The following is a 26,622-nucleotide window of genomic DNA, read 5'->3' on the forward strand; positions in this document are numbered from 1 at the left end:
GCGGCTGAGGATTGTCGCGTGCGTCCGTGAGTTATGAATGTATGACCGCGTGCCTGTGAGTATTTGTGTACGAGTGTGCGTGCGTGCGCGCGCGTATCTGTGCAAATGTGTGATTCTGTCTCTTTTGATGTGTGATAAGGAATGTAATTTAGCGGTCGGTCAATCGAGATAGGTACTGGCCTGCCGAGTGCCTAGGGAAGACTGAACTCTAATCCCGTAGCTCACGCGCTCTGTAGCAGCGAAAAAGCAACGATGCCAGTAGCAAAACCAGCCCCCCCTCCCCCAATAAAGAGCTCCATAGGCCCCGGGTGCCAGACGAAGATACGAAATCGGAGGTTGGTCTGCTATGGCGCTGGAAACCGTGGCAGGAATGGAAGACAGAGGAAGTGGAGGAAAACCAGGGTGCGCGCACTCTCAACGCGTCCGCCACGACAATCAATACCCCGGGCAACCCCCGTACCTTCGCCGCGAAATCTCAATTTCTTCTTCGACTTTTTCTTTCATTTTCTTTTATTTTTTTATTTTTTTTTTCTAAATTATTCTGCACGTGCTCGTTCTCCTGAGTTTATCTGTACATGGCCTGCTTGGAACCGATTCTTTCTTGCGCGCGTAGATCATTATCCCGTCACCGAATTTCTCCGCGACTCAAGCGAATTGGACCTTCTCGCCTTGCATGCTTTCTCAAGTACGGCTTACGGCTTGTGTTATTGAAAAGTGTCACACTTTCCGCGCTGTTCAAACTTGAACAAGGATGTGTACACGTTATGGCGAAAGATATCACGAAATATTCGTATGTACGGATGGAAATGAAGATGGAAGCTATTTCAGTGCCACTTATTTTCAGGCTTTTACTCCAGATATCATTTTATGTATATAATAGCTGAAAATAACAAAGAAATCTGAACGTGTATCACTGTGAGCCTACCATTTCGAAAGAAAATAAAATTCAGTGTACGTATTAATAATCCCGATGTTTTAATTTGTTCTACTTTGAAAAAACAACTGGTAGAGAAAATAAGTTGCACAGACTTTCTTTTAATACCTGATGGCATCGAAACACGACCGCGGTACTTGATCTTTCCAAACGATCCCAATCTATCATCTTCAGCAAATAATACAACAATGAGCAAGAATGAGCAGCAAAGCCAGCACGACAGTATTCTCAATCGATGCGTAAAGAGAACCGAAATGTATTCTTGTGCAATAACTTGTGTACTTGGAACGTAAACGGTGTGTCTTTGACGTTATTTTTTGCACGTGAACGCGATCGCGCACCGCGCACCGCGCATCTAGCCCTAATTTCTGGCACATTGTTCGCCGGAAAAGCTTATATCGCGGATACTGGTAAGAAAATTTCAATCGACTATAAACATATAATTAAATATGATAAAGTCACGTCTGATAAACACGCCGAGAGCATTGGTTAACGAAATTGTATTTCGTGCCTCTTCCTCGAGATCACTTGGTAGTCCTCCACTCTGTGCCGATCTTACCACCTGTTTAAAGCTAAAAAACGAGACAGTGGCTCCCTCGCGCCCCCGCGGCGGCCACTCTCGGACACTATTCTCATTCTTCATTTTGGTGCCGAAGGAACCACACACTCGTGAAGGGAAAAAGGAGTTTTAGTTTCAGAAGAAGGAGAAAAAAGAGAATGGGAAAGAAAAGTGACGAAGAAAAAGATCTTCGTGACCGTATAAAACGGCTCGAGAAGAAGATGCGGAAAACGAAAAGACGAAAACACCATAAGAAACGTAAGTTAGCCTATATTTTGTTCCAGATCAACTCGACGCCGTTACAACGGAGGCTCGTGAAGCATCCTAGTCGCACTCGATATCTCTCTCAGGCTCAATGGTTAAAAAAAAAAAAAAAAAAAAGATAAAAAATCTACGTCAGGCGTAGTATGTCGCAAAGGAGGGCGGGTCAGGCCCGCTCTTCTAGCAGTTCAGGACTGCTAAATGCGAAAAATGCTATATTAGTATCCAAGGGATATTGATATACATTTGGAATGAACGAAACTTTTTTCCTTGTTTCTGGCCGTAGATTATGAATATTCATCGTCAAGCAGCGGGGCGACAGAGTACGAGGAGAAAAATGAGATTGAGAGAGAGAGACGATCACGTTCACGTGTGTCAAGACGACACAGAGCTTCACGCTCACATTCTCGTTATCGTTCTCGCTCCCGCGACAGCGTACGTTCACGCGTGTCGGGGCGACAGAGAGTTTCACACTCACACTCTCGTTATCGCTCTCACTCACGCGACAGTTCACGGTCACGTTTACGCACCAGGTCGTACGAGCATGAAGGAAGCTTACACTCGGTCCAGGAGCATAACCTTAATCAGGAGCCTAAAAATGACACAAACGAGGCGACAGATAATGTGAGCGCAACGGATAACACGAGCGGCCAGGCCACTCGTGTTATCCGACCGGTCCTCGACTCGGTCGGTAGAAAAAACAATAGAAAACCCGTGCGGCAAGGCCACACAGTCGGTAGAAGAGGACATAACGCTGGACGAGGAAACATTACTCGTTATTGGCAAACGACTGCGTTCAGACAAAAAACTAACAGAGCCCGTGCACAAAGACATACAAATTCGTTGGGAGGAAATTTATAAAGACGGCTTGCCAAAGGATATAAAAGCCGAATTGTTAAGCAAGCATCCCCAACCGGTCAACATCGCATTCTTAGAGGCGCCGAAGCTCAATATAGAATTAAAGTCTTCAGTGCATGAATCAGCTGCGAACCGAGACAACCGACTGGCTGAAAAACAAGAAAAAGTGACCGTTTGTTTATCGGTATTGGGCTCGATTCTATCCCAACTTTTGAAAAAAGAGGAAATAAAATCGATTGAGCTAATCGAAAAAATAAGCGATAGCTGTAGAATTCTTGTCGATTTACAAAGAGACGAAACCTTAACACGACGCTCACTGATCATGTCCAACATTCGAGCTTCATTAAGGGAGACGCTCAAGACTGCGGAGGTTGATGAATTTCTGTTCGGCAAACAGCTTGAAGAGCAAGTGAAAGCGGCGAAGCTCCTCGAAAAATCGACCAAGGAATTGAAACTACCAGAAAAAACCGCTACCAAACACGTGACAAAAAACTCGAGGGGCCCGCCTCAGCAGACGAGCAGGAAATTCATACAAACACGACCACCACAGAGAAAGTCGTGGGGCGGGCATTACAAGCAACGCCAGTTTTCTCCCCGCAAGTCTTACTCAACGAGTCACAGGTCGCACAGGAAGCGGAACTAGAGGAGGTGAGTAGTTCGGCTGGTCGGCTGAAGTTCTTTACCGAAAATTGGAGATCAATCACATCCGATGAATTTATATTAAACACTATAAAAGGATTTAAAATACCATTCAAATCAGAGATTCGTCAACAGCAGCAGCCCTGCGAACTCTCGTGGTCAAATAAAGAAATTAAGGACATAACAGAGCAAATAGATAAACTGCTGCAAAAGGGAGCAATTCGAAAATGCGATGCGGAAGACGATCAATTCATATCGAGAATTTTTCTAACGCCTAAACCCGATGGATCTAATCGGCTAATATTAAATCTTAAACCTCTTAATGAGTTTATAGACACGTCACATTTTAAAATGGAAGACAGTAGAACGGCACAGAGGCTTATGTATCGCGATTGTTACATGGTAACGATAGACCTTAAAGATGCGTATTACCTCGTGCCTATTGCGAGCGAGCATAGAAAATATTTACGCTTTTCGTTCCAAGGTCAAATTTTTGAATTCATGGTGCTACCATTCGGCTTGAACTGCGCTCCGTTAATTTTTACAAAGATTATGAAACCTACTGTTACATTTTTAAGGAAAAAAGGACTCATGTCCGTTATATATCTCGACGATATATTACTGTTCGGTCACTCGGTAACAAATTGTTTAGACAACGCCAATCAAACAATAGAACTTTTAGAAAAGCTTGGGTTCGTGATTAATTATGAAAAAAGCAGGTTATCCCCATCGAAAAAATGTATATTTCTAGGCTTGTGTCTAAATTCCGAAAAAATGCAGGTCGAATTACCTCCGGACAAACGGCTAAGCGTATTGAAACTAATTCGTAAATATCAAAAGACCAAAAGATGTAAAATTCGGGATTTTGCTTCATTTATTGGATCTCTTGGATTTTGTTGTCAAGCAGCGACATATGGTTGGGCATATTTGAAAAATTTCGAGAGAGAAAAGGTTAGAGCACTAGAAAAAAATCATGGCAATTACGAATTCGTTATCGAAATTAACCCCGAGTTACAAGCTGACTTCAAATGGTGGAAAAACAATATACTCAAAATAGTTAAACCAATACGTAATTCCAAATTTTCGTTGGAAATTTTTTCGGATTCATCGTTGACGGGATGGGGGGCGTATTGCAAAGAAGAAAAAATTCACGGTTTTTGGTCTCAAGAGGAACGTAGACTTCACATAAATTGCCTAGAGTTGCTTGCAGCCTTTTTTGCGCTGAAAAGTTTCGCAAAAAACTTGAGCGACTGCAATTTACTGTTAAGAATTGACAATACAACAGCAATTTCTTACATCAATCACATGGGTGGTATGGGCAGTAAGAAATTAAGTGAAGTAGCAAAAAAGATATGGTTATGGTGCGAACGTCGCAATATTTGGCTTTTCGCTTCATATATTCAGTCAAAAAGTAACGGTGAAGCGGACTTTGAATCTAGACGATTAGAGCCTGAGACGGAATACGCACTATCGGAACAAGCCTTTCGAAGAATTCGGAAAGTATTGGGCAACCCGGATATCGATTTATTTGCTAGTCGGACTAACAAAAAATGTAGCAGTTACATTTCATGGAAAAAGGATCCAGGGTCAATTGCCGTTGACGCGTTTACAGTTGACTGGACGCGTTATTTCTTTTATGCTTTCCCCCCTTTCTCGGTGATTACTAAAACGCTAAGAAAAATAGAGCAGGAAAACTCACGGGGTATTTTAATAGTACCGGACTGGCCGTCACAACCCTGGTACCCGTTGTTTATGAGTATGACAGAATCGAAACCTTTAAGATTTAAACCAGACATTGATCTACTTCGTTCGTCTAACAGAGAACCCCATCCACTGTGGCCACAGTTGTCGTTGATAGCAGGGATTTTATCAAGAAAGCATTAGCGAGGAGAGGAATATCTGATAGGGCAGCAACAATCGCCTTGGCCTCAGTCTCTAAGTCAACGTTGAAGCAATACGAATGCCCGATTAAAAAATGGCGTCAATTTTGTGTTCGAGAGAAGTTGGACCCCTTATTGATAAATTTTACAGCACTTCAAGATTTCCTCGCCGAAGAATTCTTTAACGGAGCTTCGTACACGACGATCAATTGTTATAGATCGGCTATGTCATTTGTATTTGGCCCGAACGTTGCAGAGGATCCAGGGATAAAAAGAATTTGCAAAGGCGCATATAAGATTCGTCCACAAAAACCCAAGTATAATTCTACATGGGACCCGAAAGTGGTACTCGAACGTCTGGCCAAATGGACACCAAATAACGATATTTCATTGAAACAGCTGTCTAGCAAACTAGCGACACTGTTAGCGTTAGTGACGGGACATAGAATACAGACATTGTCACTGATAAACATTAATGATATAAATGTATCAAACGACAGGATAGAAATTAAGATCCCTGCGCAAATAAAAACCTCAGGGCCAAAGAGAAAGCAGCCCGTACTAATCCTGCCGTTTTTCGATAAAAAAGAGATTTGCGCTGCGCAAACGTTACTCGACTACCTAAAAGTAACACAAGAAATTCGCGGAGAAACGGAAATTTTATTTATATCATTCAAAAAACCGCATAAAGCAGTGGGTACGCAGACTCTAAGTAAATGGATCAAAAAAGTATTAAAAGAGAGCGGAATTGATACGGACTGTTTTGGAGCATATAGCACCCGGCACGCTTCGACATCTGCGGCAAAACGCGTGGGTGTCAACATTGATACGATTAGGGCAACAGCGGGCTGGACTAACGAATCCAAAACATTTACGAGGTTTTACGATTTAAACATAGTACAAGATAAAACAGAATTTGCCAAGGCTATTTTGAATTTATAAGATTACTATGTAAACGTTACTATAATAAACACGATCCGGTGAGTTATAATATCAAAAAAAAAAAAAAAAAAAAAAAAAAGAATTAACTCGTACATGCTAAGAGTTAAATAGGAATAAAGTTTCGGTTCAAACGTGAAGTGTAATAACCGAAACAGGGAGTGTGTTGAGTCGTAACGTAACTTTAAACATCTACCAAGTGATCTCGAGGAAGAGGCACGAAATACAATTGACCGATTAAACGAACTTACCTGTAAGTGAAGTTCAATCGTAATTGTATGAAGGGCCTCTTCCGAAGAGATCAGTCCCGCCCATAAAGATAAGGCAAAATTTTTTCCTTTGATCCCATAGCTGATTTAAATCAGCCCCATACACGTTACGACAGACTTTGAATAATGAGAATAGTGTCCGAGAGTGGCCGCCGCGGGGGCGCGAGGGAGCCACTGTCTCGTTTTTTAGCTTTAAACAGGTGGTAAGATCGGCACAGAGTGGAGGACTACCAAGTGATCTCTTCGGAAGAGGCCCTTCATACAATTACGATTGAACTTCACTTACAGGTAAGTTCGTTTAATCGGTCAATTCTGATGCACATATCTACTGGTGCGAAGTAGTTATTTGTTGGAAATTGAGTTTGGCCTAATGCCCGAAAGCGCTGTCGTCCGGACCTGAAAGTAAGCACCTGTTACGATAGAAATAATAATTTGGCTTTATTGTTCGTCACAGGCCTCGTATATTGCCCGGTAAAACTACGATTCCTATAAAATTGAGCTATCAGCTTATAGAAACCAGACGAATATACCGAAGGAACGTCATAATCCATTCGCATTCGAATGATCGATACACAGAATGGCACCAATAAAGTACCCCAACACACGCGTTTCAACGTCTATGCGTATCTTAACGTCTTTCATTGTTCGGAAAAAATTGTTCCTTCCAGATGCGATTCAACCTTAATCTGACGCGAGCTTTGGAGAAGCAATGTTAAATATATATACAAAGGTTGTTCGAAGTCTCTGTTGTCGCGTTGGAGCTTATAATGGAGTGAAAGTTTTCGGTACAAAAAATGCGTGGAGCATACATTCTGACGTCAAGCCTCAAGACTCGAAAGTACGTGTCTTTGGTAAATGACACTAAGACTCCCTGTACTAAATCATCGTTTACTAAATCAATAACTTTTTGCTTAAATCTGTTGCATCGAAGTGCCGTTATTCCAAAGTGCAATTATTGATTTACCATAGCTGTTGGTCGTTGAATCCATAATGTTAACCTTTTCTCTAGGTAAAATGTGATGAGAGTTATGACGTAACTGAGAAAGCAAGAAGATTCGAATGGAATCGGGCACAGTTAGGAAATAAAAAGCCGCTCCCATTGAGAGCTCGATTCGTTGGATGTCAAAACATATCGCGGATATAATACAAACTTTTCAGAAGTTTGAAAAGTTCCGTTCGTTTGTTACTCTCAAAAACCAGCGCTAAAAAGAAAAGAAATCAGGAGCAAAACGGAAGAATTTGTGAATTTTCTTTTTTTTTACTACACCTTCGGAGATCAATGCGCCTTAGATGCATTTTTCGCGTTCAACTTACCGCTGTATAGGGACACGATAAGGGCGATACAGCGTGAAAGTCGAACGCACCCTGCGATGAGCGCTCTCACCATTCAGGTTAACGGGAGCGAGGAGGAAAAATGAAAGAAAACAATCGAACAGAATAACAACTACCGTTACCTGTAACTCCATATCTCTCCAGATATTTGGTGTAATATAGAAAAAAACATTGCGGCAACTGTCGAGCCATTATCCGGTATAAAAGTTGAATTGAACAACACGAAAGACTTAGGTCGAAGGGAAAATAGGACGTCTAGCAATGTGAATAATGACGAAAACTGACGATTTATAGTGTCAAAGTTGCGCGGGTAGGCGCAGGTGGGATCTTTGCGCAGGTGTAACCAAAAATGCTGATGGTCCTCAAAATACAATTATTGTAGGCAGTAATAAAAATATATAAATTCCTGTAAAAATGCTTTTCTAATTTGAAAATTATACAAAAAAAAAAAGAGAATTTTGAAAAAATATAAAAAACTCGGTTATCCAAATTTTTGGACTGGGAGACGTTTTTGCTTGGATTATACGAAAATGTAAAGACCATGCAAGGATGTTGTGAGAAATGGGGGCTGCTATTCCGGAATCGCATTTTTACATTTTTCTCATTTTTGTTGCAATAGTTTCATTTTTTAACGAGGGCCAAGGGGAGCTTTGTAAAATCCAACCGATAAAGGCGGCTGTATTTTTTACTGGGGTCTCATTGATTGGCATCATCCGAAAGCCAGAAAAATTGTCTTGGCCTCGGCAATTGATACACGAGAACGAGTGTATGGCTAAATCGGCTGAATGACTACGCACTAAGCGTAGTATATATTGGCCCAACCCGAAAGTGCTCATCCTTTAAGATCGACGGAGCCACACATCGACCATGAACTTAACGCTGTTAATTTTTTCATCCATCGAACGTTTTCGCGAAAACAATACAAGAAATTTATGTATTAGCCCCATTTTTGGAGAATATATATTTTATTCTGTTCGATATTGTTGCTGGAAAATGAGGTGCTTAAAAATGTATATAATATATTCATTACGGTTTCTTTACGGCGAATTCAAACAGACTAAACCGGTGAAAAGGTCTCGGAAAAAACTTCATAAAGGTTGTGGCATTTTACCGGTTTTTTGGGCATTTTACCGGTAATCAATATGAACCAATTCCATAAATGGTATTTTGAAGGTGAGGAATTGAGCTCCATTTCACTATACCTGATTAAATTTAGTTTGATTTTCGATTGATCGATAGCACGTGAACTCACACCGCACTTATACATCTCGAAGACTTGTTTTTTGTGTTTATGAAACGCGGCTGAATACACTGAACACTATACTGTAAATGATTTTTTGTCTCTCGTGAAACTGTTAAGACATTGTGTATATTCGCATTCAAGATTTGCGTTTACGATCATTGACAAGCTATTAAAGAAAATAAGATAATCCGGCAGTTTGTTTATTTTTTTATCTTAAATCATACTTTCAAAAATAATCTCTGAGCTCGCACGTCGTTCGCTGATTTTTACTACTCTTTACCTACTGCGGCTAACGGTTTATGTTATATTGTTGTTAAAAATAACCGGTTTCTACGAATTTGCACGAATTTGGGCATAAAGTTTAGGAGCATCCTAAGACTCGGCCGGAGAGAGCAGAAAATATCTCCGCGTCAAAAAATAGTTTTGCACCCTTTATGTGTATCAAATAGCGTGAAGATTCATGTGTTGTGTAGTGACCTATAGGTATTGACGGCTTACTCCGCCCAGGGGCTTTTTGAACTGAGTTTCTTTTCAATTCGATTCAAAAGCTGCTTGTCTGCAGACCTCCTTTCAGTCTTCTTTTCATCCGAGTGTTCGTATAGTGACTACTCATTAGTCAACATTGCAAAGATTTAATGATGATCTTCAATGATTTACCAATAGTGTCAATATCAATAAAATTAAACGAATATTATCTTTGCGCGAGCAGTTATATTTGATACAATGAGTATTTTTGAGAATAAATTATTACTTATTAAATTATCACCCACAGTTTTGACGAACTTAGACTCTATAAAGGAATTCCGAGTTATATTTTAACGATGCAAACTCGTCGGCTTTATCATATTTTGGAAGCATATAGGTATTTAATAAGGTATAAATGAAAAACGAGTGACAAATTGAGCACGTTTACTACGTAAATATAAATATTATCAAAATTTAATATAGTAACGTAATATACATTAGAATATTCTCTGTGCAATTTGAATAAGATACGAGATGCAGTGCTGGTGCATAACGAATTACGGTCATGCAAGGCATCGACCGAGTGGGTGGTCGGTGTCACAGTTGGCTTCGGGAAGCAAGATAGGGCGTGGAGGAGTTTAAGAAAGTCTCAAGACCCTCGTATTACCGCTGTGCGCGGTCTTATATATATATACACCTTATTTCAATGCTTGACCAGGTAAAAAGAAAAGAAAAAAAATCATTATCTGTTGCTAATTTAGGATCATGCAAGGCCGTTTTCCCTTACAGGTTTTCAATGTCCAGCACTGTTTTCCAATGCAATGTTCATTTTGTACTTTCGATCGTTGTATTGAAGGGCATGACCGTAAAGATTGAATTGTCAACGTTTGAAAAATCTAAAAAATATTGCAGACACTGGAAAAAAAAAGAGCTTATTGATATAGTGAAAACATGAACACGTTACGTTCGATTGGATGACAATTTGAGAGTCCTTCCTTGAACGGGAGGACTTGCAGTTGGACCGAGTATCTTCTAGGTAGAAACATCTCGATCCGGATGACATGCGAGGTTGACCGATTCCAGCTTATCACGCGCGTATTATCCTTCGCGTCAAATTTCCTGACTCTATTTTCAATACTTTTTTTCTTACACGCGACATCGAAGGAATTTCAACGAAACACTCGCAAAAAGATTTGGAAACGCAAAACTCGAAACATGATAACGAATTTCCTTACAACTCGATCAGAGAAAATATCTCATAACCGTAACGTTACTTATGAACGACTGGAACAGAAGATGATGGAGACGTGGACAAGGTAACCCTCGAGACGTGTCGCAGTAATTGAAGGTGCTGGTACCAGACTACCCCCCGTCGTCCACCAATAGTCGACGCTCTCTTTCTCTCCCGCGCGCGCTTTCTTTCCCTTCTATCCTCGACGTGTCGATCCGTTTCACTAAGTAGGTACCCGCACGCAAATCTTGTTAGTCCGGCGGCGGCCACATACAACCAGCGAACGAGCCTTCGAGCCCTTTAACTATTTCCCCCCCGACCCCAATGTTTTATTCTCATACGATACTTGCGGATAATACCGCGATTCAGGCCTCGACGAACGTGCATGCAAACGAGAAAAACTACCGGCTTTATTGCTATGGAGACATATGGTGGAAAATCGACACTTTTGCCACGCGTGAAAACATCTCACGCGTACGAATCGCAACACAAAGTTACCCTCGACGCCCCGCCATCTATATACATATATTTTTTGACTGTGGTATCGATGTACCGATAAAAGACCGCACTCCTCAAATTTTCAACATATCCTGCTTTGCTCTGTTCATTACTTTTTAGAAATATTGTTCTTTGATTTTTCGTTATTGTTAAGCATATCCGGGTCGGATATCGTATGACTTTTGGTACTTTCTTTTTGCGTCAGGTGTGACATCTCGCGCCAGTCTCAAATATCCGGATGATATGCAGGCTGCTCAAGATTACCGGGGATTCGCGAACAGCTCTCCGCAGCTATATTTTACCATATATGTAACTTAATTATCATATTCGAAGTTTGTCGACTTTCAAATAGAATTGATGTTCGCGAGATTTCAAGAGTTGACAATAGAGGAAAGGCTGCCGAAACCCGATGAAATTTTCAACTTAAAAAAAAACCAATCAAATCGCGTTTTTGCCCCTTCTAATGGATCGGGGCTTCAGGTTTGGTGAAAGAATACAATCGTGTTCAACTACTTCGACATGAGCCTAAGAAAAACGTTTCAACTTTGCTCTGGATAATTCGATCAGCTGAGGTGCAAGAAATATAATTTTCCCTGCGAAAATATTGCAAAAACGATAAACGAGAAAACCGAGATGTAAACGTATATTTCTATACATGCAGGGGTTTGCCGGGTCTGCTGAAGTTATTAATTTGGTATCACTAATCAGCGCAGAACGATGGATGCGATGGATTCAACAACATGTTTACAAAGTCACTCAAGACGAAGAAGAATGAACACTGATCGGCGATCGATACCTATACCCAAACTTGAATCATTGTTCATTGCAAATGAGAATCTGTCGAGAATATAAGAATTTTTCGAAAATTTTGGTTCGAAGCCTGAAATTTTTCAACAGATGGATTATAAAATTATATATTTCGCACCAATACAAAAGTTTCGATCGTCAAGCTAGCTTCAGTTTATATTTGAATAATTTGACGAAATAAGTTGGATTGAAGAATTAATCGGAAGGAAAGCACAAAAAATGTCCATAGCGACGACGTATAAATCGAGAGAAAATTCGATCATCGTGAGGAAAAATACGCACAGACACTCACCATAGCCGCGTATGCCTTTGATCCCTCAATAACCCACTCGCTAGAGCCAGTAGCTAAAAGCATCGTCACAACGTGGCCCCCTTGCCTCTCGTGTCTCAAAACTCTCTTCACTTCCTCCCTCATCCAGCCACTCCGTGCATACTTACACATGCACGGAGGAAGAAAGAATCACACATACATAAGTGAAGCAAAAGTCGTCACACTTTTACCACTGATACTTATAACACAACTCGTGGACGAATTCGTGTTTTTGCTCCGCATCGTATAAGCGTTGCACTTGCACACTGGACTACCCGCCGGGATCGTCGTCACTCGATCCTATTTTTCCTCGTCTTCAACGCCGTATGATCGCTCGCTAACGGTTTATTGTAAAAAACCGGCTTTCAAGTGCTTTCCCAGTTTCGTCTCGTTATCGCGCATCTTATTTGGATCGCTCTCGCGATAGTAATTGTAAATGTCACGTAACCAGCAGCAGCAGCAGCACACGGAAGAATACCAAGTGGATAGAGACAAATAAGTTGAGGAGGATGGTATCATTACAAAAAAAAATAAAATCAAGTATAAGTGTATATATATATGTAAATATTGAATTGAACAAGCAGATCAAGCGTGTGCATTGTGTATGTTGTCGAAGTAAGGTAATATTTATATAGCCTTGTGCAGCCAATTTATCTTACAATTCACAGTCATTGTACACGATAACGTAAGAGGGTTTAAGATTAAAGGTGATTATTTAACAATCACTTTGTTGTTTAAGCGCTTTTTTTCTTAACAAGTTTGTTTTTTCTCTTGTTGATATCTCGTATAGGTTTAATGCGATTCGAATACACGCGATTACAACGATACACAATCGAATGATATTGTTTTGTTGCTGCTTTGATTTGGTTGTTTTTCGTTTAGTTTTTCCTTACCTGTTTTACTAGAGGGAGTAGTGTCTGTTCTATGCTACGGGTCTTAATCTCTAGGGTGACTGGGTCTACGGGGTCGGGTGTCGCCATGATTCGAACACAACTCAGCACTCCGTAGACTCCGTGCCGCGAGCGAGGGTTCGTTGCACCCCTCCCTCGTCACCTCACTAATCTCCCCTCTTTCTCTTCACCATACCATATCCCATACATTTCGAACTTCTCTTCTACTCTGTGCCTCTTTATCGAGACTTTTACGCATACGACGTACGCCGGTTTCCATCAGCGCCATCCCATGCCGATACGGCGACGCCACCAACTCGTTGACGACGCCCGGCGCCTCGACAACCCACTCCGAAACTGTCGAACCAGTTTTCAACGACACCTCGTGGCTTCTACTTTTAACTCTCTCTCTCTCTCTCTCTTTCTCGCTGCTGCTCCTTTTCCTTCTTTTAACCATCGGAGCCGCCGCTCCAACGTTTTTCCTTTTCTTCATTTCATTTTACTTACCATTTTACCAACTGTTGAATAATCAGCATCCCTAACTTTCAATCTTTCCCGTGGAAAATCAATTCTTACTTATACTTTCAGAATCATGGAATATTCATAATCGTATTGTATTCGTTTTAATAACAATATACAAGTCGATCGGCTCTGATTGAGAATATTTGATTATCTTGATGATTCCAAAAATTTGATTGAATTCCCAAATCCCCCCGATAAGTTAAGACAAAAAAAGCTTTAAACGCGTTCAAAGGTTTTGTTACATCAGAATCGTGCGCTGGATTAATTCATAAAATGTTAACTGTAACAGTAATACTTTATTAACGGCAACAATACTAAGCGTATACATAAGATTTACTCTAAAATAAATTTATTTTGTAAATAAACCATAAATTTCAACGTGTAATGACTTTTTTCTTTCTTATCGACAACAATCGATATTATCGGATATACAATTTAAATGGACGACAGTCGACGTTGGTAATTCGTTCAAGACGCTTTTCATGAATATACATATGCATATTATTGATATGTATATGTATATCGCAAGAAACTCGGTAGAGTCTCGGGACAAGTACGCTGACAGCTCCATTGTCTGCCGGCCCAAGATTCGTCGAGTCTATACGGATATATTTTGTCCTAAGGAAGCTATATGTGTATATCAAGAAACGCGAAAGCAGCTCGCGACCCCGAGCTGGATATATTTATAAGATTATCTAAGTACCATATTAATCTCTATGATCGATTTTATCGCTCTTCTCCAGATGCAATATTCGTTAGAACCAATTGCCAGCACTTTGTGTTTGTTTCCTCAAACTTGCAACCCTGTAAACTGGTTTGAATTCTTTTCAAATTTATAACTTTACCGAACGAAAAAAAAGCTTCGATGAATTAAAGTTATGCTTACACTGTTTGTTTCGAAGTGTTTCGATTATTCGAATAATTATATCAATTACTTATGCTGAACATGAAAAGACTCCTAAATCTACGACGAACAATCCATGTATAAGGGATCTCAATATACTCATTGATCACTCAAGTAAAGCTATAAGTGACTAGTTCTACTTTTCATATTGAAAAAAAAAAAAAAAAAAAAAAAAAATTTCCAAAGTTGCGCATCGAAAACGTCGAGATTTTGCGCTTCGAAGTTACCTACTCTTGCCGATCAAGACGCCAATTCATATTTAAAAGACATCTTCGATTCTTGAACGATATTCATAAAAAAATTCAATTTTTTTAAAAGAATCTCAAATAAGCTATTAAATATCGTTTGTTGAACGGGTTGCGATTGAGATTTTTCTTTGGCACAACAAAATTTTCAATTTTGTTTGTTTTTTTTCCCCAAACAAACGACGGGACGTTGTACCGATGGAGATGATGCTCCATTGCGAAGCCTCTCAAATATCATTGATCAAATGAGAATATACGATTAATAAATAATTGAACATGAAAGAACGAACCGAATGAATTTCTCAACACTGAAGAGTGTTAACACGAAACAGTGGCGGATTACGATCACGTTTTAGGGGCCGCCATGCACTTTACTCTGAATGGGCGCAGGGGGGGCTCTTCTCTTAATATTTTTAGCAGTAACTCTGTCTCTCAACGGTGGTCCTCCGTTCGTGACAAATGCACCTTTCCTCTTTCTCAATGATTCGGTTGGCAAATATTCCGCAGGCCTCAAGAGTTGTCGGAAATTATACGGACCGTTGATATCTTCGTTGTCATAATCAGTTTTATCATTATCCTGACAATTTTGCGTGACCGTCGGTCTCAATAATAATCTGAGATCAGGCACGGGTATTTTGCTGACATCTTCCGATATTAGTGCCATCTTATTACCATTAACGATATTTCGTCCAGAAACTATCGGACGCTGTTTGGTAACGACGTTATCCTTTCGAGTATCATCATCATCGAAGCACATATAGCCCTTCGTCATTATTTCTTTTCTCACGATCCCAGCAACACTTTTACGAGCGTTTATCGCATTTCCATGATTTTTCATAACGTTTGTGTACACAAGATTTTCATTTTTATCGTTCAACACGTTTCTCTGGTTATTTTTCCTATGTGACAATTCTTTCACTCCGTTGCAATGAACGATTCCTCTCCTTTCTCGTACGCCAATTGGATCGTTGATATACGAAGTGTGCTGGTCAAGATTTTGTTTCCCCCGGTCATCCTCTCTCGAGCAGGACCGCACGTTTCCACCGCGTAACTTATTATTCCGTGTACTGCAAATTTCAATCATAGGAATAGGAATGAGGAACAAATCTACTTCCATGATCTACTTTTATACAATCTCGAGTCAATTTTTACTTTATTCATTACTTATGCGGAATCGTTCGTTTCGAAATTGCCATTTGAATTTCGCGAAATTCTTATTTTTCACGATATTGCAATAATTGTATGAGAAATGAGAATTTCACTAAATTACTGCGGAACAAGGTACATGCGATACTTTTTTAGGAAAATTAATGCCAATTTTAATCGACCAAAAGAACGTTATTCATAATATTTGATTCAAGTTTATAGCAAAATTTAATGTAAAACTCATAATTAAAATCAGGACCGTCCTAGAACACGAATGTCAGGGGATTAAATATATAAATAACATTTCACAAGAGACAATATACATAGATAAGTAGATTGAAAAATTACCTGAAAGTTTGCCATGATACCTCTGAAGAAGGCAATAAATATATAAAGAGTTTTATGAAAAAATAACAAATTGGATCGATTGATATGCAAATTGTGTAATCAAAGAACGCCTCAAGACACGGACAAGCGTCGCTGCGGTGAGTGCGAGGAAATAAAAGTGTTATGAACGAAAAGCGTAATATTTTCATTAAATATTTTAGGCTAATTCATAGTGCTGTTATTTCGAAGTAATAATTGCATGAATTTCATAAAACTTCAAATTTTGTTTGTGTCCGTCATAAAAAAATATTCACCCGAATGTAAATGTAAAAATAAATAATGAATATAAAAAAATACAGCACTCGCAAAATATATGTTGAGGTTTGAGCGGAGCCAAAACAAATCGCACATCCCCTAATACTGCATCGATAAAATAAACTCTTGCTCTCACCTGATCTGCTGTCCGGAAGGTTCGCTTGCGTTCGATTCGCCCGGGTTGCGTAGTGCTTTGTGCCAAATATCGGAGAGTTGATGTTCCGGTGCGACCGAAAAATCGCCCTGTGCCGCTAAGCGCTCGGCCCTCTCGGCATTCACTTGCAGAACTTGGCCCAGACGATTCCTGCTAATTTGATATCTCGATAGGTACGATGTTTCATATCCCTTAACTACCGATAATACAAAGGAAATTTTAGACGAATACAACTTTATATTTATATTGAAATGTTGTCGTCACTTTGCAGTGATCTTTTTGATTCGTCCACTTTTCGCATATCACTCTTAATGATAAGAGCTTGAAAAAAAAAAAAAAAAAATCATTATACCATCATAATTTCTTATTATTTAAATCCCGAGTGAATATGTAATATATTCGAATGGGCGAGTTAATCTTCTGGAAACAACGACGAGGATAAAAAATAAGAATTGTTCAAGTTTCGTTTTTACAAGATACCTCGCAGATGGTTGAAGGTCATTTTCTAGCTGTATCAACGGTAAGTCCCAGCCAACTTCGTCTTCTTCGAATTCCGAACCACTTGCGATGCGAGTGCCAAAAGGATTTTTAAAAATTGAGCTATCGAATCTCTCGTTCCATTCGGATGACACTCTTAGTACTATTATCGATCGCTCATACGTGATTTTTCCTATTATATTTACCTGCTCATTTCTTCCTTAAGATCTCTGTAGTATTTAACGGTTTCTTCAGCCTCGGGTTGATTCCCATTGCGATATTGGAGAATAGTTTGTACCATGTTAAAACCTTCGGGTCTTACGTAATCCGATGGTGGATCTTCGATATCATTCAATCTGATTCCAGGCTTGTTACGACGAAGATTTTTGTGCACTTCCTGATTCTTCATATGTACCTGTTCACAATAATAACAATAATCAAACGGATGTAACAGCGCGAAGAGAGCACTGAAGAAAAAAAACTTAATTGTTGTTTCATTCTCAATTGGGTACTCGGCACCCGCATATCAACGATATACTCTTACATTTTGAGAAAATTGTATGAGATCCGCTTGCCGCAATTTCGGATGAATCGGATCTTTAACCGGTGGTTTTGGACAAACCCGATCTTCTCTCTTGTACCATCTTTGCACGATGAATGCCGCATCTTCGCTCTTGACTCCATCACGAAGCAATGCCTCGCGGGCCTCTTGCTTATTGTCGTAATCGTTCAATATTTTTTTGAAGCGCTCCTCCAGCTCGCAACCAAAGCGCTTACGTATTGTATAGCCTCGAAAGTCTGCATGCGAATATTTGCCATTTTCAAGTATAATTCCAGCAAATAATTATACCGTAAATCATTTCGTTTTATCGTGTTAGCTAGAAACATTGTATATGTGTATACATACGACTTTGAATAACGACAGCCGCGTCATCTTTCGCGAGATTCTCTTTTCCATCTTCGCCATCTTTGAGAGCTGCATCTTCGGTTTTATTTCGGAACGATATCTTTCCCTTGCACCAGTTTACCTCGTTTCGTAAATGTTCCTCTGAAGCATACAGGAAAACATGAGAGAAAGTTGCTTCAAGCGTACGAAAAGCTTCAAGTTCCAAACAATTTTTTCAATTCTATATAAGAATTTAAAATTATCATTGAAATTCCCGCAATATATTTTACCTCTGGCTCTCTCGAGGGCCATCTCTTCTTCTTCAGTCCTTTCGCGGATCAGACGCTCTTCCATGTGTTTCCGAGCGAGCCATCCTCGTATGTGCCGTTGAAGAGTAACAACCGATAATGCGAGCTGCCATTTTTGTTTCTTGTATCTTATCTTGGCAAGCCAGCGTCTAACGCAAGCCTGTACGAGTATTATCATTCGTAATTGTTCTTCGTACATCTTTGATAGGAACTCGACGTGATAGTATTTCAAAAAGACTTTTGTTTTACCAATCGCCCAACCATCCATCTTAAGACGGATCAATAATAAACGACAATTGTCACGCGTCGCGACAACCCGCTCGTCCCAACCGAAAGCCAGAAAACAATATCTGCAATATTTAATAATCTCATTATGGACTGTATAACGGACGATGAAATGGTAATTGCTTTTGCTGATAAACTTATTAGATTTATTGTAATTTTAAACGACTTTGCGCCTGCTTTCTCATGCCAGACTCATCATTGCGATGGAAATTTTTGTAAAAAATTTGGGCTAACATGAACAAATATCAATAAGGGATCAATAAGGGAACAAACTGTGTAGAAATTTTGAAATGATAAGTATGTGGAGGATGCACGTAGCGAATAACTCCACCGTTTTCTCGATGGAAGAATTCACTGAATACATATCACAAAGAATAAGATCAAAGCAATATTTTCCGTAAGCCGTGAACGACCATAAGAAGATTCTGCTTTCTACAGCCATTCTAGATTCTCCTTCTTATGGATAAAGACGAATTTTTATCCGCTGTAGAAATATATTTTCCATTTCTTTATGTAGGTATTTTCCAACGTATATATACATAAGACTGTTGATGTCGAATTTTACCCGAAAATCATGATAAAGTAGTGAAAATACATTCCCTTTACAACGGAATAGTATAATAATGCGTTCGAACCTTTTGAGAAATTCGTTGAAAGGTATTCTGTGTGAAAATCCATTTTGTCTTATTCTAATGGTTTCGAGAACTCCGGTGTAGCGTAATTGTTTAACAACTTTCTCCTTATCAAAGAATTTGGGGCTTCTCGAGTCGTTTGGTTTAATACATCTGACAAACTGTGGTGAACCAGAGACCATTTTTTGCAACAAATCCATCAACGAATATCGGAAATAAGTTGCTACTGTCTGTTGGGCCCGCGACTGGGATGCCAAGCCACGGCTCGAGTATCGTTCCTAAAATCGTCAAACAATCATTCATTTTACGTAGGCCATCTACTCTCATCTTGGCGAAAAAAATGGCGTCGGTCGTTCAGACGGTCGTTATTGTATAATCGTCTAACGCAATGATATGAAATTTTTTGGTTCGATTCAATTGTCATGCCTCACCACCATAAATCGGAAATGAGTTTCATCACTGTGTGTGTGAGAGAGAGAGAGAGAGAGAGAGAAAGAGATAACATAACAGGAGAAGGAAGTTTACCTTGGTGTTCTGGTTAGACGTGCTCAGCTTTCTCGATCCAGTATCGTGAATTGCCGAATACAAATTTCCAGTCTTAGTAATTGGACATTGAAACAAAAATCTCACCATATCAGATTGAGATTGTCGAACTAATTGTATCACTTCTGGTGGTAAAAAATTGCGATTTTTTTCCAAAAAACCGTCCGCCTGATATACTACACGACCAGCAAAATGATGAACGGCGAAGCAAACTGCGTCGGATTTTGGCCTTACGTAGAATTTAGATTTTATGTTATTGTGAAATTTTTCTGTAAATTCAAATGATAAGTTATTCGTAATAATTCCATAGATTCTCCTTTTATTAATATTTTCATTTGATTTTGTGCTGACCAATGAGCGATCTGTCGTTAGCCCTGGGAAATCGACTCTCCTCATCGAGAAGGGCAAGAAGTCCCATCGGTTTGCTAAGTAGCATGTCCAGTACCGGTCGATTATCCGAAAATTCGACCAAATCAACGGGAATTCCTTCAGCCATATATTCCTGTTGTTCCCACGTGAATATATGCTGATTGAAATAGTATTGAATTTGCTCGTTAGCAATATTAATGCATAACTGCTCAAACGAGTTCCTTGGAAAATTTTCAAAACCAAAGATATCGAGGAGACCAATGGCAAGGGGTTCGTAATTTGGTGAACGGTTGAAACTCAGCAGGCAATTTATTTGATTAACCATCCAGTCAAACAGGCGACCATAAAGACCTTTGGCCATTGCGTCACGAGCGGCGCATGCCTCTTCAACTGTGTTATTACGAGTTATCGTTTCACCTCTAGTCACCACAGAATTCGAGGTTAGGGCTTCGAGTAAATCATCCTTTTCGACTCCTAGAAGATTCGACACTGAAATCAAAAATAACCAGCATCTTTCATTTTTTTGTAAATTACTCTGTTTGAAAAAATAAAAAAAATAAATAAAAACGATCATGATGATAATGATGATGATGATGATGATGAGTCGACTGCCAGCATAATGGACATAACAGAGTTGCTATAGCGCTAAGAATAGTTTATGTACCATATAGATGCAGATTAAAAAACGAATTGACGCGAAGAGTGTTGATAGGGCAGTAATTGGTTGGCGCGAACGACGAAACATTGGAAAATCGTATCGCTATATAAGGTACTCAAATTCGTCAAAACCCATGACAATTGTTATTCTTTCATTGAAACTCGCAAATATATTCTAATCTAATGCGAGCGCATCTTTGTTGAAAAGCGCGAAGCTTCCATATTTTGAAATTCATCGTGACTTGCCTCGAATGAGCGGTGCTTCGTCAATTAGAGTGCTCTTGTTATCGGTGTTATCCTCGCTGGTAACTTCTCCGAATTCAATATCGCCGAGATGAAGTATGGCTGCAAGAACGCTATAAACAATGTCAACCTCACTATCCTGGAATCCCAACACTTTGAAGCCCGTTTTAAGCTGATGAAACTTGTCGATATGGGTTTGCGAAGTGTGACTATGGTCAGCAAGATAACGATGACGTTTACGTAACGAACTGTCCAAATGAAATTCTTCCAAACGATTGTCAGCTTCCAAGCCATCGTACATGTAGTAAAAGACGTGGAAATTTCTTTCTCCGCTAAATAAAATATTTAAATCCCATCTATATTATCATCAATCGAACCATTAACAATAAGATTTAGCAGATTTAACAGCAGCACCAATGATATTGCATTGATTGAAAAAAAGGATTGTGTGAACTCTTGACTGTCCAATGTGTCTGATCACTATATCATTTTATCAGATATCGTCTTTGAAATAATAGTCGCGATATTCCATCATTCCCCTTTGCTAATGCTTTTTATGAAAATATAACGTAATGTACTGTGTACTCACTCTGCTTGAGCAACCACGCGCGATTGTTCCAAAAGATAAACCGCTATCCGTGCACCGGTGACTTTACCCCCTTTGGTCATAGTGAGATCAAGGTATTTGCCGAAACGCGAAGAATTTGCATTTATTCCCGTAGTTGCGTTGCCGAAAGCTTCCATTATGGGATTTATCTGTAGAATTCTTTCTTCGAGATTACGATTGGGCGCTTTGCTCAAATAGACCAATTGTTTAAGCAACAAATTGGCACTTTCGGTTTTACCCGCTCCGGATTCACCGCTTATGACGATCGCTTGATTTTGACGTTGATGCAGCAGTGCCTGATAGGCAGCATCTGCAACGGCGAATATGTGGGGCGGATTATCGGATCTTGCCTGACCCTTGTAACGCCGTTGTTCCTGTAATAAAATATGTCATCAAAATGGCACAAAAGGTTCAATCTGCTATTGAATCCGATTAATCAGAGCTATTAGAAACGCGGGCTAAAGTTCGTGTTCGATAAAAACAAATTTAGGCAGCGTCGATCGTTGAACCCAGCAGTTCAGTCTGATCGCAGCCGAATCGAATGAAGAGAGTAATGATTTTGGGGTCGTCGTTGTTACGGCGTTCCAGTAACCTAGTTGTTGACGATAAATCATATACAGTCGAATCGCGATCGAGGCGAGAGTCGTCATCGGGGGATCCAATGGATCCGCGTGTAGGTCTAACCTATACGTGAACCGAACCGTTCGCACAGTGCTCGATCATCGACCTTCATCCGAGAGATTCTACCGACCTCGTGAACGAACGCGTTCAACGCGTTTTTTCAACAAGAAAAGGCGCAAACAATTTTTCTAAAGGAGTGGCGGCGGCGGCCATTTCGAATCACAACTATAGAATCACAATATTCGAAAAATACTCACAATACCGGTGTAAAGGCCAAGATTGGTAAATGGATTAACGGAGACGAGTATGTCACCGATGTAAGTATAGATTTGGGTTTGCATGTAGCGATTTTGTAACTGATCGACTATCGCGTCTTCGGAGAGTAAATCAAGGGCAGCCAAATCGTCCATGTACATTTTTTTTGGCTGAGCTTTACGGTCTGTTTTGAGTTTTCCATGTTTAGTCGTGACTTCCGGTTGTCGTTTGACACGACCTTCGTTCCTCTGGCGGCAAATTTCATCTTGCAATTCTTTTCGCACTTTTCCAACGATCGGCTCAACATTCATCAAGACTGGATGTTCTCTCAATTCGCTTGCGAAAGGACGATGCTCGAGATCTTTCACCAGACACTCGGCTATAAAGTCCGACAATTCGGGTGAGTGCGAGTCGGGATTTTTCAATGCCGGTGGCGGATTACGCGGTATTTGGAAGAGGGCGCGCATCGGATGAAGTTCCGAAAGGGGCGGATCCCCTTCTGCCAATTCAATCGCTGTTATCCCGACGGACCAAACGTCACAGCGCGCATCATACGATGAGTCCAATTGTTGTTCGCACGCTATCACCTGATTCATCACAATTATTTATTCATTAGAGATACGCTTCGACAAGGACGACTCCATTCTAATTGAATAACAGACTTTTCTTCTCTTCGTCGAGGATTAACAAAAAAAAAATTGTGAGCGTTATCCAAATTGTGTGTTGATGATACTGGGTATTCTCGTATAGAGGTTTTACTACATTCATTACTCCTGTGAGTAATATACGATATCAAAAAATTCCTCAGCGTCCCTTTTGACAACGAAAATTTGATACCTCGTTTCACCATATCATCATGCATATGTTCAAAGGGTTCCGTGACTCTAAATCACACGACAAAAAAAACACCGACAAAATATCACCGACAAAAAATCACACGGACAGTATATCACCATTAAATTATTAAAGGTTTCAATTAAATTATTTTGGGTTTCAAACAAACCCAAGCGGACAAACACATACAACCCTACACAAACTCAAACAAACAAACACATGCATCCCTACACAATCAAACCCAAACAAACAAACACATACATTCCTACACAAAGAATACCAAACAGACAAACACATATATCCCCACATAAACTAACTGAAACAGACAAACACATACATCCCTACACAAACAAATCCAAACAGAGAAACACATACATCCCTTCACAAACAAACTCAAACAAACAAACACATACATCCCTACACAAACATACCCAAACAGACAAAAAAATACAACCCTACAAAAACAAACCCAAACAAACAAGCACGTACATCCCTACGCAAACAAACATTCAGCTTCGATTAATCCGTGATATATTCGTCATTTGCCTCCATATACTATATCGATGCGATATTTTGTCACAGTTATTTGTGGTGTTGTGAGATTTTGTGTGCGTGATCTTTTGACGTGTGATATTTTATCGTGGTGATATATTGTCCGTAATATTTTTTCGTGCGATATTTTGACTGTGATATTTAGACGTGCTACCGTCTAAAGACTTCAAATGTGTATCATTAACAAGCTATAGCTTTTTTGTCATTGATGAAACCAACCGAGCACTGTATGAAAATGGGAAACATTATTGTTTCTCTTATACGATGATGCGGTTTGATTATGCACATAGGATTGGAATTAAAAGATTTATCGAATGCATGTGTCAGCGAGTGAATGCGAGAATATAGCTCTCTGATGTTTCCGAAGCTTTCTTCAAACCCCAATCCCGTTCTAATTGGGATTTCGATATAATGAGAAATGCTTTGAAGTACTTTGCAAAAGCTCTCATTAACGAGACTCTATGAAGGATTTTAACTCGTTATTATATGTAACATTGATTTTCACCTCAGGTGCCATCCAATACGGTGTTCCTACAGAAGTGTTGCGCCGTCCCATCGTCGCTGTCAAATGGGATGCAACGCCGAAGTCGACTAGTTTGACCTTTGCTTCTTCGGTCAATAAAATATTGTGACCCTTGACATCACGATGCATGCAATGATTGGTGTGCAAATAAATCAACGCTTCGATCGTTTCGCGAAGAATGTAAGCAATTTGATGGTCCTTCAAGCGATTGTTCCGTTTTTTCAAACCCTGAACCAAATCGGTGACCGAGCCTCCTGTGCATAGCTGTAATCGGACAATTTTTTTCAAGCAATGTTTATAGAAAACAGAAGAAAACTGGTTCGATCCAGATATTTGAAAAATTCATCGTTTTATTCAAGTCCACTATCAAGTTTGTTAATTTTTTTATTTCTTTTCCAAGTAATCTTACCTCCATAGCAAACCACAACTGATCCTCTTCTTGCGCAGGTTTGGCTCTTTTCAGGAACAAACCATAGAATATTGGAATATTTTCATGCATACTCAAATCCCTGAGAACCAAATATTCTTCCTCGATTTCTTCAATATTGTCGGCAACGTTCTCCAGTATCTTAACTGCGACTTGGTTTCCCGTTTGCTTGTCCAAGGCTGAATAAACTTCACCGTATGTTCCTTCGCCAATAAGATCTTGGAGAGAAAATCGATCACCGGGATCAGGTATGGTGTCAAAGTTGACATGTTGACTGAGACCATGATAAGCCATGTTCGTCCCGTCACTGGTTATTTCTGCAAATATGAACATGCGTCGAAAAACACTTTTATTGTATCAACGCGATACTGAATTATCAATATTCTTCTTCTAATTAGTCGATCAACTTGTCAATGATCGGGAAAAGAGTCAGATTTTTCGAAACAGTGGCTGATACCGAACGATATATAATTGTTCAACGTTCAGATCAATTTCGATTTGCACAAGAAATTCTCTTAACTCAGACCCCAAGGTAACTTCCATGCATTTTCTCGCTTTATCCGTAAAATGAAAATCCGGTACAAGAGATTTCCATAAATGTCTGAAAATTTAACTGTCCAGGCTTACCCAGCTCTACTCCGATCATATATATCGTATAGATAAACTATTAAAATGAGTATGAAGACTCAGAAATGAACTCAGCATTTAAATTGTTGTTAACTGTCCTCCTGGAGGCAATATTTCGTTGAACATTATCATGAATTCTGATTAAAACGTCGTAAAATTATAAGTCAAATAAGGATCAAGGAATATGTGCATTACTGAGCGGTTGCGCGTTGCATCGCGTAAAAAAATTTTTAAAAAAATGCAGTCACTTCGAGAGAATTAAGATACATGAATGTTTAAAGAAATTGATTTTTTTTTGTATTCCTCAAAATATTGAAGAAAAACGAACATAGTTAATTTATTTGATTATTATTGTTGTCACCTGCGAAATATTTTCCATTCTTATTATAGATATTACTTGACCCTTGTGGACTTATTTTTGTCGACTCGTCGTTTTCTACATTCCATTATGTTTTGAATCCAGTGAGTTTCAATGCGAACATCTCCGTTAAATTTATATTTTATAGAAGAATAAGTGAATATGATGATAAGAATAAAGAGAGAAATAAGATCGATAAAAATTATCACGATGGTAATAACGAAACGCACCAATTATATCGCCCATATTGATAGACTTTCGGAGGCAAAGGCGGATGATGTTTTATAAAATCGCGCTCAAACTCTCATGATAAAATAAGCACTATTATATGCTTCACATTTGAAGCAGTGTTTTCTCGACCACTCGCAACTTCCGACTGGACGATTTCTCGTTCACTAACGAGATACCTGTTAGCCCCTAAATCGGATTGAATCCGAGACTGGCACAGCTCTCGACCCTCGTGAAATAGGTCTCGGCTCACATTCGATGCTATAATTCTAACGTTTAAAATCTCTTTCAATATTGTTTTTATAAATGAAGAAAAAAATGTTGGTCGCCTACACGATGATCGAAAAATTCTTGTTTTCAGATCATTAGTTTCGTTGCTTTTAATCGTTTACAAAATTTGACTCCATACGAATTTATTACTTTTCATTATACGGTATAAATAGTTGAGAAGTGTCAAGTTGT

At 39.5% G+C, this 26,622-nt stretch overlaps 2 protein-coding genes across 11 annotated transcripts in view; both read right to left on the reverse strand.

Annotated features, from left to right (window-relative positions):
- The window catches only part of alpha-Catr (alpha-catenin related), a 49,720-nt gene extending 36,490 nt beyond the window's left edge, over positions 1 to 13,230 (reverse strand). For 5 of the 7 annotated variants that reach the window (XM_043423962.1, XM_043423959.1, XM_043423966.1 and 2 more), the window contains exon 1: positions 10,344 to 10,701. In XM_043423962.1, the coding sequence (XP_043279897.1) occupies positions 10,344 to 10,442 (99 nt within the window). In that variant the 5' untranslated portion in view covers positions 10,443 to 10,701. Of the gene's footprint in view, positions 1 to 10,343; positions 10,702 to 13,118 lie in introns of those variants that run through there. The other 2 variants (XM_043423963.1, XM_043423960.1) reach the window with 1 other exon arrangement.
- Positions 13,231 to 13,913: 683 nt separating this feature from the next.
- LOC122413377 (myosin-IIIa-like) lies at positions 13,914 to 26,315 on the reverse strand. Of its 4 annotated transcripts, none has more exons than XM_043423679.1 (17): positions 26,163 to 26,315; positions 24,930 to 25,264; positions 24,503 to 24,784; positions 22,614 to 23,198; positions 21,718 to 22,109; positions 21,132 to 21,460; positions 20,211 to 20,717; positions 19,842 to 20,128; positions 19,320 to 19,594; positions 18,382 to 18,749; positions 18,113 to 18,253; positions 17,750 to 18,003; positions 17,412 to 17,620; positions 17,209 to 17,289; positions 16,711 to 16,878; positions 16,281 to 16,302; positions 13,914 to 15,853 (listed from the first exon to the last, which is right to left on the reverse strand). In XM_043423679.1, exons 1-17 carry the CDS (start codon positions 26,176 to 26,178, stop codon positions 15,842 to 15,844), a joined length of 4,263 nt encoding a protein of 1,420 aa, XP_043279614.1. In that variant the 5' UTR covers positions 26,179 to 26,315; the 3' UTR covers positions 13,914 to 15,841. The 4 variants fall into 4 exon arrangements, with proteins under 4 accessions (XP_043279614.1, XP_043279613.1, XP_043279616.1 ...); XM_043423678.1 differs by having other exon boundaries at positions 16,711 to 16,881; XM_043423681.1 differs by lacking the exons at positions 13,914 to 15,853; positions 16,281 to 16,302 and having other exon boundaries at positions 16,741 to 16,878; positions 17,209 to 17,305.
- Between the last annotated feature and the right edge of the window lie 307 nt (positions 26,316 to 26,622).

The sequence above is a fragment of the Venturia canescens genome, chromosome 7 (assembly GCF_019457755.1).
Source record: "Venturia canescens isolate UGA chromosome 7, ASM1945775v1, whole genome shotgun sequence".
NCBI classification, from domain to species: Eukaryota; Metazoa; Arthropoda; class Insecta; order Hymenoptera; family Ichneumonidae; genus Venturia; species Venturia canescens.

Excerpts from the sequence above, each read along its gene's own strand:
- LOC122413377 (XM_043423678.1), bottom strand. Across the intron at positions 21,461-21,717 it reads CGCGTGGTTGCTCAAGCAGA|CGGAGAAAGAAATTTCCACG; the intron begins GTGAGTACACAG and ends TATTTTATTTAG. Across the intron at positions 16,882-17,208 it reads GACCTTCAACCATCTGCGAG|CAGGAATCGTCTGGGCCAAG; the intron begins GTATCTTGTAAA and ends ATATCAAATTAG.